At 34.2% G+C, this 13,308-nt stretch overlaps 1 protein-coding gene and 1 long non-coding RNA gene across 3 annotated transcripts; one reads left to right on the forward strand and one right to left on the reverse strand.

The window, feature by feature from the left end:
• Positions 1 to 498: 498 nt before the first annotated feature.
• Positions 499 to 2,610, reverse strand: LOC139867425 (uncharacterized). Of its 2 annotated transcripts, XR_011765836.1 has the most exons (3): positions 1,674 to 2,610; positions 1,297 to 1,389; positions 499 to 1,023 (listed from the first exon to the last, which is right to left on the reverse strand). It is a non-coding gene; the product is annotated as an uncharacterized lncRNA (long non-coding RNA). The 2 variants fall into 2 exon arrangements; XR_011765835.1 differs by having other exon boundaries at positions 499 to 1,389.
• Positions 2,611 to 2,945: 335 nt separating this feature from the next.
• On the forward strand, positions 2,946 to 12,666 carry LOC139867431 (V-type proton ATPase subunit B 1). The gene is made up of 15 exons (XM_071855794.1): positions 2,946 to 3,079; positions 4,109 to 4,181; positions 4,356 to 4,411; positions 4,543 to 4,641; positions 5,255 to 5,314; positions 5,634 to 5,745; positions 6,342 to 6,550; positions 7,094 to 7,225; positions 7,338 to 7,475; positions 7,777 to 7,927; positions 8,328 to 8,410; positions 8,554 to 8,601; positions 8,702 to 8,755; positions 12,031 to 12,114; positions 12,228 to 12,666. Exons 2-15 carry the CDS (start codon positions 4,124 to 4,126, stop codon positions 12,411 to 12,413), a joined length of 1,470 nt encoding a protein of 489 aa, XP_071711895.1. The 5' UTR covers positions 2,946 to 3,079; positions 4,109 to 4,123; the 3' UTR covers positions 12,414 to 12,666.
• Positions 12,667 to 13,308: the final 642 nt, after the last annotated feature.

The raw sequence follows: 13,308 nt of genomic DNA on the forward strand, positions 1-13,308 counted from the left end.
GCGATGTAACCAAATATAATGTATTCGTCCAGATGGATTAGGACGGGTCATGAAAAACAAACACATTAAATGTTGAACGGTTTAACACTCTACAGTAAACTATTCAATTAGAAGAAAAATATACGTACCCTAATATTTCAGTTTCGCGAAATCGCGGGTTATAAACTAGTAATAATAATAATTAATTAATATTAATTAATAATTAATATTAATTAATATTATTATTAATATTAAATTTAAATTAATAACTAGTGAAATGACCCGTGAAACCACGGGTTTGTTTTAAAAATATAAATACTCAAATACTATAAGAACAAAAAAACATAAGCGTATATATAGAGTAATAACTAATAAGATGTTTTCACTGATCAGTGCGTTGTGTGTGTTTATGATTAACATGAATACTCCCTACTTCAGCATATTGAGACCATCAAACCATGTTTCACTCTTTGCGAGTATAATCAATAACATACCATCTAAAATTAAAACAGTAAGATGGATGACAACAACTCTCATCTTGAAATTATGCTACAAATAAAAACACAACATATTTAGAGTATAATTTTACCAAAAATTTAAAACATATAACAATAGTTTAGTTGACTTAGGCCAAATATCCATTCATTTCTGGAAGGAAAAATAAACTTAATACCGTAAACAAATACTAACAAAGTACTTGTGTCATTTTCAGTTTATTCAATTCATAAAGGTAAACACATTCTAACAGTACCAAACATGTTAAACATGGTCAATTCGTTTATCCAAAAAACTGGTCAAGGTTCCGCGTAGGAAGAGATATGAGCAGAGTACGCCACGACATATGTTCACCATTTAGGCCAAGTTAATGCGATCGAATGAAGAAACATTGTGTGCAAAAATTGGTGAAACAAAAATTTTGAAACTTACATTTGAACACCTGCTTGAGAGTGTTGAAAATACATGAAAATACTTATGTGAATGAACAACCTACATGTTATTGCATTTGTGTCTTCAATTAGTTAAAAGAAGCTATCTTGAACAAATCTACAAACAAATGAAAATGCTAAGTTATACCAAATATTATTATTATATAATATATTATATATTTGTATTTATATTATAATTATAATTATATGATGATTACATATAAAATGAAAGAAGTTCTTGTTAGATGAATTTTAAACGTGTGGTTCAACAGATATAGATATAGCTTATTGATACTCCTAACAAAAACAAACTAAACATGAAACTCAAGTCTCTGCAACTACTAAAAAACAATGGTTCATGACAATTAAAACTTGAAACCACAAAACTTACCTCATAGATGAATTCGATTAAAACTTGGTAATTATTTTAGTTCTCATGTAAAAATGAATGACGTACAATTTCCTTGCTTTCTACCACCATAACCTACATCAAACAGTGTGATGATTAATCTGATATAGTATAGTAAAATAATTGTAAATTAAATGATTAATGATGTCATCTAGAGTGCCTAGATTTTTTTCTTTTTTATTTTAAATTTTTTTAAACAAAGAAAATTATTTTTGTATGATGTCATCATTTTAGCAATATAATAGAATCTATAGATGTACCTAACTAATAACAGACACAAGATTATCCCGAACTCATAAAAGGGGAAAAAATAAATAAGGTGCAAGAATATTAGAGTAAAAATAGATAAATGAAAGTACCTGAAATTTACCGAATCAAAAGTACACATTTGAGAAGTCCCATTCACAATCTCGTTTATTTAAACCTTAAAAATCGCCTAATCAATTAGGCTCAGATACGTGTATATAATCAGGGAAGAATACATGATTCGCACTGGCTGCAACCTGCAAGTTTCCATGCCAAGATACGACCTCATGTTTCCTCCTTCATTGACTTAGTTCCCAAATGTCAATCGTCATAGCCTATTTGTAAAATATTCTATATCTAGCGACAAAAAGAATGGACTCAGAAATATGTATATAATTAAGCAAGAAAGTTTAGGCGAGCATGGCTGCAACTTTAAAGTTGCCTAGCCAAGATACGAACCCATTTACTCTCATAGTTCAACCCAGCTCCCACATATTCATCATCACAGCCCCTGTATTTCAAACCTTTTGTTATAGACCTCGTTGATCTTCATCGGGAGCTGGCAGCCAAGTCCGAAAACGGCACGAGACCTAGTTGACACGAAACAAAGGATATCAGCAGCACCAACGTAAGAAAATTAAACAACTATTGCAAGCTAATAAGAACTGATAGTAAATCAATATTTGTTAATCACAACACTACCAACAGCGAGAACAACTACAAAAGATACCATCACTATAAACAATAGTTAAAATAGTTATCATAATAGCATATTAAGACACCATAACAACAGCACAATCAAACAGGTGCATTTAGCAGTGGTGAAAGGCATGACAGAAATCGAAAATATTTCCATCGAGTATAAAACGCAAACCCTTGGTTAAAACCATCGATTAAAACCATCTTAGTGGTTAAAACCACCAACAACATTCAATTTTTTAGCCATCGCAAACGATGAGTTTTTTTTCCAATCGATTAAAGACCGCAAAAATTCGATCAACACCACCGTAACGGTTAAAATCATCACAGGAACAATCGATTAGAGATCGAGTGATAATAGAGATGAGAAGAAGCAGAGACGATTTAATGGAATTGAATCGAATGAGAAATCAATAGATTATTTCAAATCAATTTTCTAGGGCTTCTTTTTATTATTGGAATTGAAAGATGGGTCTAAAAAATTGAGAGCAGATTAGGAAAAAAGGAGCGTACCGAATGAGACTAATACTCCGTATAATTATAAAAATTATATTTTTTAATTGTAAATTAAATGATTAATGATGTCATCTAGGGTGCCTAGATTTTTTTCTTTTTTATTTTAATTTTTTTTAAATAAAGAAAATTATTTTTTTATGATGTCATATAATAAATAATAAAACTAAAATAAAACAGACACGATATTTGCCATCTCATTTGATATTCTCTCTTTTTCTTATTGTTGTGTTCCCTTTGTGTTCTGATGCATTAATCATCTCCTTCCTCCCCTCTTTTGATCTAAAGCACCATCTGCATCTATCAGGTAACATTCACCATCATCATCAAACTCAGCCTACTGTTTTAATTTCATTCAATTTTATATTATTATATTTTTCTGTATATAGTAATAGTATTCTTTATGCTGTATATCTGTAGTTCCCTCCAGATCCACATAATTTATCTGATCCTTATAGATTTTGTAACCAATTAGCTATGTTCGAGTATTTAGGGCAAACTATTGTTCTTTGAAATCTCATCTCATTACTGTTGAAAGTAGTTTTTCAATTCAAGTTATATTATACATACAGAGAGTAGCGCTCAAGATGAAACCTAAATTATTGTAGCATCCGTTAGAAGTGTCGTGGACCAATCATTTCAAAGAGTAGTTAATATTTTGATGTAGATTCAACATGTGTGTCTAAATTGATTGATCCAATTAGTTTTGTACGGTTTGTGTGTGTGGATCTTATTTTTGCTATTAAAGCTGTTTAATCTATCTGCCAATTGTATAGTGTTGTGTTTTATTCTTTTAGCCATTGTTTAGTCAATCGTTGATTTTTGTTTGGCTTTAATGTGTAAAAACGTGTATGCACTGTTATTGTGATTGGTTATACTTGACTGATGGTGTGTTTGTTTACCTCTTAATGGAATGGTTCAGCACTGAATGCTGAACAATTCAGAATTCAACGCATTTGTTTCTGACCTTTTAATGAAGTATGATGTTGAATGTTGAATGGTTCAACATCGAGTTGAAACAATCTCTTAACTATTAAACACCTAAATTTTTTGTGATAGAACACTTATCAAACAAGTTTATTGAATTCTTTTGTTCATGTAAAATGTTAATAAGGTAATTTTATCTCATTCATATTGTTTATTCAAAACAATTATCAAACAACTTATTTTCATTCAGATCCAAATTTATTTAGAACCTTTGAATTATTCAGATTTCAGATTTCACATTATGAATTATTTAGCGCTTCATCATTCAGTTTTATCAAACACACCCTGAAATGATGGTAAAGTATTTAAAGATGATTTCTTCTAAGTAATCTTATTTTTGATTGTGTAGGTTTGTTAGTTGAATATGGGTGTTGCACAAAACAGTAATGGCGTGGAGGATGGAACACTTGAAATTGGAATGGGTATACTTTTCATCATTAATTTGTCATTCCAATCCAACTTTATTTGATATAATTGTCAGATTTGGATCGAGTTTACCGTTATTTACCAAATGTATTATAAAGTTGGATATGGAATCTAAGATCTCCTTTTTTATAGTGACATCTTAACTATTTTATTTCTTAACTATTGCACAGAATATAGAACTGTCTCCGGAGTTGCCGGACCGTTGGTCATCCTTGATAAAGTGAAGGTAAGTTAATGTTTAGATCACAACTATTATAGTTTAGTTATTGAACAAAAATGCATTTGCAAACATAAATTCTTTTTATATGTTTGTTAACATGGTGTTGTTGCTATGTATTCCTATTTGTATTATGATAGGGACCGAAATATCAAGAAATTGTGAATATCCGTTTGGGAGATGGAACAACACGACGTGGTCAAGTATTGGAAGTTGATGGAGAGAAAGCTGTTGTTCAGGTCATTAAATACATTTTCTTTTGTACATTCATGATTGACAAAATCCATTTTATCTATGCTTCTCTAATTTTAACTAAATGCAATGGAATCGACTGTTTAATGCACTAGGGTTGTAGTTTCAATGCGCATAATAAATTATATGTTTGATAATATACACACACGCACACACATATATACGTATATATTGTGCTTTCTCTGTACATTTTGTCTAAACACACAGTTGATCTCAGTGGTGGAACTTGAACTTTTTTATCGGGGGGACGAGATCGTCAATTCATAAAATTATAAAAATGAAAAACACAAATAACCAATAATGCTGGACAGTCACTTTATTTTGGGATATTGTATCTAAATTTATTACTGGCTCAATTATATGTTTGTCTTTGTTTGTAGCATGTAGAGGGGGTGATATATAGCACAAATATATAAAAAGCCCAAAATAAGGTGAAATAGCTAGTTAGAAGTTAAAAGCCAGGTGGGGCACCCACCCCTTCCAAACTAGCCTATATTCCGCCACTGGTTGATCTACAGTTTGTTTAAGGTCTTCAAGTAGTAATTTAATTGTTAAAAAATCCACCTAATGCAATTTTTAATTTTTTTCTCTCTTAACCAGGTTTTCGAAGGAACTTCTGGAATCGACAATAAGTTCACAACTGTTCAGTTTACAGGGGAGGTGCACTAATTTCCTTTTACCCATTTGACCCCTTGTTAAGAAGTTAATGATGAAAGCATAGTTTTGTTGGGTTAATTTTACTCTCTTTTCCATGCGTGGATTTCATAATAATATTGATTTGCAGTGAAATTGAATGAATCTTTACATACTGTTATGTGCGCTTACCTTCCATTTGAAATAAATCTTTAATAGACATGTATCATGTGCACATGATGCTGCATCCACTGTTTTCTGAGGCTCCAAGAAACCTATATTTTGTGCTTTATATCAAATTTAAGTGCGAATTATGTTGTTAGATAACGTGATTGTCATTTTGCAGGTTTTAAAAACTCCCGTTTCCATGGATATGCTTGGGCGAATATTTAACGGTTCTGGAAAGCCCATCGACAATGGTCCTCCTATATTGCCAGAGGCGTACCTCGATATTTCTGGTAATCAACTTCCAGTACACTGAATACATATATGTTCTGCCAGTAATCTTTCTTTTACCATTAGCCATTTTGAAAAAAAAGTAGTGTTACATACTATTTCATTCCAATTCAATAAAGCACCATCATCCCAACCAATCTGGGTAGACTGGATGAGACCCATAATCAAGGTTGCAAAATTCGCTACTCGGTAGTAATAATCGGTCGGGACTTTGGAGGGAGTAATCGGCAACTAGGGCATTATTCGGATTTGACTTTTTATACTTTTAATTTATAAATTTCAAAATTATATGTATAAATACAGATCATAAAAATAAACATAAACTTTTAACATAATTGTCGTACATAAACATAATCGGTCAGTTGATCAAAAACTAAAGATTCTAGTTTATATTCATATTAAAATGTTGACCGACTTTGACCAACAAATCCGATTATAACCAATTAACCGAAGTTATTAAACGTATTTTGGTAAATTGGATCGGCCTGTACTTAAAAAGGAGTAATCCGTGATAAATCGGGAGTAATCGGGTTTTTTTACAACAGTCCCCATAATTAATAGTGTTAGTGTTTATATCACTTGTATATTATTGTTTCAGGAAGTTCGATCAACCCTAGTGAGAGAACGTACCCCGAGGAAATGATACAAACTGGTATATCAACAATTGATGTTATGAATTCAATCGCTAGAGGACAAAAGATTCCTCTATTTTCTGCAGCTGGTCTTCCCCACAATGAAATAGCTGCGCAGATCTGTCGTCAAGCTGGTCTCGTTAAGCGGTTGGAGAAAACTGAAAACTTGCTCGAGGTAGTTATTACATATAACATTATATAGCACAATCACTGAATCGCTTCACTGAATATATTTTATATAATAATAGGCTTTTTATTCATTCTGCATAATTTATGGTTATGTCTGTTTACCATATAACCAAGGTTGTAAAAGTCGCTGGTCGGAGACAAGTCAGTCGGGAATTTGGAGGGACAAATCGGGGATGAGTTGGGGACAACTCGGGAACGTTGACTTTTAGTATTAAATAAATTAAACATATATATATTACACATAAATATATCAAACCTAAAACGTAAATATTTCAAACATAGATACATGGCACAAAATCTAATTTTATAAATTATATTTTTTTCTACCTAATTTTGACTTTGAGGGACTTTCACCAACTCGGGCCGGATGAATCCGACTTCGATTGACCTTTTAGCGTTGACTGACTTTTAAGGCGTTTGGGCGAGTCTGGACGGGCTAGTCCCCAAACCGACCCGTCGTCCGACTTTTACAACAGTGCATATACCTTGCATAGATATTACAAATGTTATTAAATGGTTTTTCTTACAGGCTGGGGGAGAAGAAGACAATTTCGCCATTGTGTTCGCAGCTATGGGAGTGAACATGGAGACTGCACAATTTTTCAAACGTGATTTTGAGGAAAATGGATCAATGGAGAGAGTGACTCTTTTTCTCAACCTTGTAAGTTCCTCGTATTTGTTTTTAGTTTATTAATTATTATTGTACGTATATTTTTGTTTACCTTCTTATATATTATATATTCTCATTCTCATTATTATTACTTGTTAAATAGGCCAATGACCCTACAATTGAGCGTATCATCACTCCTCGTATTGCTCTGACCACAGCAGAATATTTAGCATATGAATGCGGGAAACATGTTCTTGTAATCTTGACAGATATGAGTTCCTACGCTGATGCCCTTCGTGAGGTATCCGCATATTCTCCCTTCGTTTTCATCTTTTCTGATACAGAGTCAGTGTTGCAGAACTCGGAATTACTCGGCGAGTACTCGGTTTTTGCAACAAAACTTGGTCAAACTCGGGATTACTCTAATAATCAGTCAAAATCGGTCAATAATTGATTAAGATCGGTCAAAGTCAGACTTGGTCAACATCCGCGTACTTCCCGAGTTGCCGAGTACTCCCTAAAAGGTCTTGACCGAGTACTCCGAGTAACGATTTTTGCAATCCTGATACAGACTCGTTAACAGAAGTAGTTCGTAATTTCAGGTTTCTGCTGCTAGAGAGGAAGTACCTGGTAGGCGTGGATATCCTGGTTATATGTATACCGATTTGGCTACAATATATGAGCGTGCAGGACGTATTGAAGGCCGAACGGGGTCAATCACCCAAATTCCAATTTTGACCATGCCCAATGATGGTCTGCCATTTTTCTAACTCTTTTCTTAATATCGTTTTTTCGTCATTTTAGCATTGTTTCGCTTATCGGTATTAGTGTTGCAGAACTTGGAATTACTCGACGAGTACTTGGTCAAAACTTAGTCTAACTCGGCCAAAATTTGGGAATACCCGGAAAATCGGCCAAGACTTGGAAAATCAGTCAAACTTGGTCCAATTTAGTCAAAGTCAAATTCGGTCAAACTACGTAAAAGTCAAATTCGGTCAAACTACGTAAAAGTCAAATTCGGTCAAACTCCGTAAAAGTCAATTACGGTTAAACTCCGTAAAAGTCAAATTCGGTCAACATCCGGGTACTCCCCCGAGTAGCGATTTTTGCAACCTTGATTGATATCAGTTTTCAAAACTTTATGATTTATCAGATATTACACATCCCACTCCCGATCTTACGGGCTACATTACCGAAGGGCAAATATACATAGACAGACAACTCCACAACAGACAGGTGATATTCTAATTTTATTTTTTTTTTTTGTTACTGAGATTATGAGTCATAGAACAGGCTTTAGCTTGTTAGTGAGTTTGATGATGTATCTTGACCTTTTTCTAAGATTGAAATTTACATGATTGTATAATGAATATTTACAGATTTACCCACCAATCAATGTGCTTCCGTCACTATCTCGACTGATGAAGGTAAGCCAAAAGTGGTACTCAGATTTTTTCATATGTAGTAAATTTAATAAGTGATGTTTTTCTCAAATGGTTTTATCTAATTAAAGTTGTATTCTTATAGAGTGCTATTGGTGAGGGTATGACTCGCAAAGATCATTCTGATGTGTCCAACCAGGTAAATTAAATATTGTCTCACTGCTGGTTAACGCATCAGTAAACAAACATTATACATAATAATATTAGTGGACAATGTTTGATGACCAAACTGCCCAACACAAATACCTACTTGATGATGCCAGCGTGACATCAGCTATCGTCTTTTTGTGTTTTGTTTTTTTGGATTTTTTTTTACGTCAAATTTATTAATAATCACAAAAAGTCACTCTCCTAACGAGGAGCTAGAAAAGAGAAAAAAACCGAACACATTACAATGGCTTTGTTAGCCAAGAATCCCAACGATAATTACACGAAGAACGACTACAAAACCAATTATAGGAAAATAACCTAATAAAATCAAATAAATACTCCATTGTCCTATTTGGAAACAAGACGTCGTTTCGAAATCTCCATATGTGCCATACTACGGACGCGATAATGACATAGATAATGTCCTTGGCCTTCGATGAAAGCTGCAAGTTATCGAACCATTCCATACAAGTTGACCAGGAATCGAATCCTGGAATCTGCATATCGAGCCATATCTTTACCTTACGCCAAAGAGCCTCTGCAACGGGGCATGAAAACATAACATGGTCAATGCCCTCGACCTGACGGTCACAAACCACACAATCGATTCGATCAATTTCCAAACCCCTTCTAGATAAATTAAGGCGATTAGGAAGACGATCCCGAGCTAATCTCCAAATAAAAATATTCACCTTCCGAGGTATCACCTTTGACCACCGGGTAGCAATTTCAGACACGGGTAAAACCACCTCGTCAATACGGGAACGAGTTGAGTTTACCAGAAATAGTCCGTCAATTCCAATCTTCCACTCCCACCTATCGCGAGCGTCAGACAATTGTAACTCACCGAAGTGTTCGTGTAACTGTAGCAACATAGCTTCATTTCTAGGGCCCAATTCTCGAGTCCAAGACCATCTCCACGATCCATCTATAATCATATCAGCTACACTAGCATCTTTGTCGATAGTTGAGTAATAAGCCCTACTAAATTCCGTTTTTAACGCACCATCTCCTTTCCAATTATCCGACCAAAACTTCACCGAACGTCCATTCCCAATCTTCATTCTGAGCGTGTCATTAGGAATAAAGTGGCGCTGTTTAGCCTTAATAAACCATCGTAAAATGCAAGGCCAAACACTGTTGCCTCGAATAGTGTTTACATCACTTAAACCTCCTGCCGAGCCATACATGGCTCGCATGACGGTAGCCCATGTAGCATCTGGGTTAGTGTGATATCTCCATACCCACTTAAATACAAGAGCGAGGTTAAAAGCTCGAATACTACCAACATATAGCCCACCATATTCACGTGATGCTAAAATTTGTTCCCACTTAACCCAATGAAGTTTTGTTTCAACTCCGGAACATCCCCAGAAAAATCTTTTGCTCGTAAACTTTCTAGTTTGTCGATCACCGTTTCCGGACATTTGTAAAGTGAGAAATAATAAATGCCAAGACTACCGAGTGCCGCTTTAATAAGTGTTAATCTACCACCGATTGAGAGTAAATTAGCTTTCCAAGACGATAATTTCTTCGTGTACCGAGCCACTAGATCACCCCATTTAGCCACTCTGTTCATGTTACCGCCCACCGTTAAACCCAAATACTGAAACGGTAAGGAACCTTTAATACAACCCGAATGCCTTAGCATCGAATCGAGTTCAGCTTCCGAAGTTCCCATACCAAAAACTCGCGATTTATTATGTTTATACGCAGGCTGATAAACTATAAAACGTATGTAAAATCTCGAGCAAATGATCCATATTCGCAAAACTCCACTTAGTAACAAAAATAGCGTCATCCGCAAAAAAAAGATGCGATATATTTACCGGATGATGCCGACTTCAACCCCACTAATGCGCCCAAAAATAACACTTTCTTCGATTAAAAGGTGCAACCCTTCCATGACGATAATGAAAAGAAAAGGACTCAACGGGTCACCTTGATGTAAACCTCGTTGAATGTCAAATTCCTTTGTTGGACTCCCGTTAACGAGAACGGAGGAGCGTGCCGAATGAAGACACATTTTGACCCATGATCGCCAAACAAAACCAAAACCCAATTTTGCGAGCATGAAATCCAAGAAAGACCAATTCACGGAATCGTATGCTTTTTCAAAATAAACTTTAAAAATCATCAATTTTTGTCTGCGTTTTTTGTACCACTCCATGACTTCGTTCATATCAATGGTCCATCCAATATTTGTTTTCCGGATATGAAAGCCAACTGTTTGTTACTCACAATCTTAACAATTACCTTTGAAAGTCGATTGGTTAAGATTTTCACATTGACCTTATACACAATACCAATCAAAGAGATCGGTCCATAATCTTCTTTGATGAAAGCAGGATTCGGGACTTTCGGAATCAAAGTTATAAACGCGGATGATGACCCCCCTGACGCAACCTTTATCTCGAAAGGCATCTGTAATCGACTTGCAAAAAGCTTCTTTTAACAATAGCCAATACTTTTTAACAAATGCAAAGTTAAATCCATCCGGACCTGGAGCTTTATCGTTACCGCATTCCCAAATCGTGTCTCGAATTTCACTTTCTGAAATCATCAACTCGAGGGTACTTGATTCCTCGCTGGTTAAAACCGATGATGGGCTGAATGTAGGCGGATTCCAAATCAGACTGTCACTCGCAAATTTTGATTTATAAAAATGGTAGAACTCAGCCTTAGGACAAAAAAAAAAAAACTTTTACTTGAGTATGCATTTCAGCCTCCGCCTATATATGTCCTAATGTAAAGCTTTCAGGCATTTGACGAAGTCAGAAAGTTGTACTTGAATCATCTAATCTAATACATTTATATTACCCTTTGAGTACACAAATTGTGATCTAGCTTCACCGAACTCCCTCATTAATGCCAATTACTCCTCGGTTACTCCTTTTTAGGAACCGGCCGATATCATTTTCCATAATCCGAGTAATTAATTGGTCAACATCTGTCAGAGGGTCAAATTTAGATTTAGTTAGTCAAAGTAAATATTGGTCAACATTTAAATTTAAATTAGAATTTTAGAGTTATTGAACAAATGAAGATTATGTTTCTAGACATTTATAATAATGTTTATGTTTATGTTTATGTTTATGTTTATGCATTTCTTGTATATTTACACAATTTCGAAATTTACTACATTATAAATGTATAAAAAGTTCAATCCAATTACTCCACAACATGCCGATTACTCCCCGAGTAGCGATTCTTGCAACCTTCAAATTCGCAGAATAAGTAAGGAATTTTGTTGGTATATTTCAGCTATATGCAAATTATGCTATTGGAAAAGATGTCCAAGCTATGAAAGCAGTGGTTGGAGAAGAAGCTCTCTCATCTGAGGATTTGGTCTGAATCTCACTCACTCATATGTATTCAAATATATTGATATTATATATATTTATTTGACATTTACATATCAGTGATACTTTTTTGTTTAATATATAAAATAAATGGAACAGTTGTATTTGGAGTTTCTGGACAAGTTTGAGAGGAAGTTTGTGGCACAAGGAGCATACGACACGCGAAACATCTTTCAGTCGCTTGATTTAGCGTGGACGCTTTTGAGGATCTTCCCACGTGAACTTCTTCATCGTATACCTGCAAAAACCCTTGACGCATTCTACAGTCGTGAAGCATCCAATTAAAAAATGATGACTTGAAATCAAACCTTTTGTATCATACATAGTCTTCTTCTTCTTCATGTTGGTTTTGTAATAAGGGTTATGTTTGTATTTGAATTTGTTGAAAGCCCAACAACTGATTTTTTCGTTGAGAGACAATTATGGTATTTATTTGGTATAGAGCGACTCGCAAGATGTTAGCATGAGAATTGTGTTTTGCAGACAAGATCTATGCACATATATAGTTACGGATGAAAACGTACTTTGTATAATTTTTTTTTTTTTTTGAATGGCGATATCGAAGCTCTCATTTGTCACCCACACACGCGTTAGGAGGAAAGCTAATTCGTGACAATGTTGGCAGGTTGTTTCTTTATAGTTTCAGTTAGTTTTATTCATAGATAGATTCACAGATTATGGATCATAGAGTTACAATAAAGGGATCATAACTATCAACTAATTAAGGCACATATATAATAAATCTTTGAACAAATTTTGGTGTTCTGGAAAATAAAGTTGAAATTTCTCTTTTTTGGGTTAAGATGGAATTTTGAGTGTTTTTTTTTTTTTTTGAAAGGCAACAGAACTTTATAAAGAATTTTGAGTGTTTTGGACGAAGAGTTAACTAAAAGAGAAGGTGAAAAAAAAAAATTACAATTACTTTTATATGTTGGGTATGTGCCTGAACTTAATGACGGTTAAACGAACAATTTACATAATGGGTGTTGATAAATTTTCCACATCTACTAATTCTCACCAAAATTTTGTTCGTATAGTTTCTAGGTGAATGTGGTTTTTTAAAGGAAAGAAAAGTGTCAAATGAAGTATGTTTCAAGGATAAAAAGTTGTAATTCTAACATTAAAATTGAGAGATCCATTATTTTTATGTATTGATGAGTTGTATTATACAATGGGCACG

This window comes from Rutidosis leptorrhynchoides, chromosome 9 (genome assembly GCF_046630445.1).
Source record: "Rutidosis leptorrhynchoides isolate AG116_Rl617_1_P2 chromosome 9, CSIRO_AGI_Rlap_v1, whole genome shotgun sequence".
In the NCBI taxonomy this organism is placed as follows: Eukaryota; Viridiplantae; Streptophyta; class Magnoliopsida; order Asterales; family Asteraceae; genus Rutidosis; species Rutidosis leptorrhynchoides.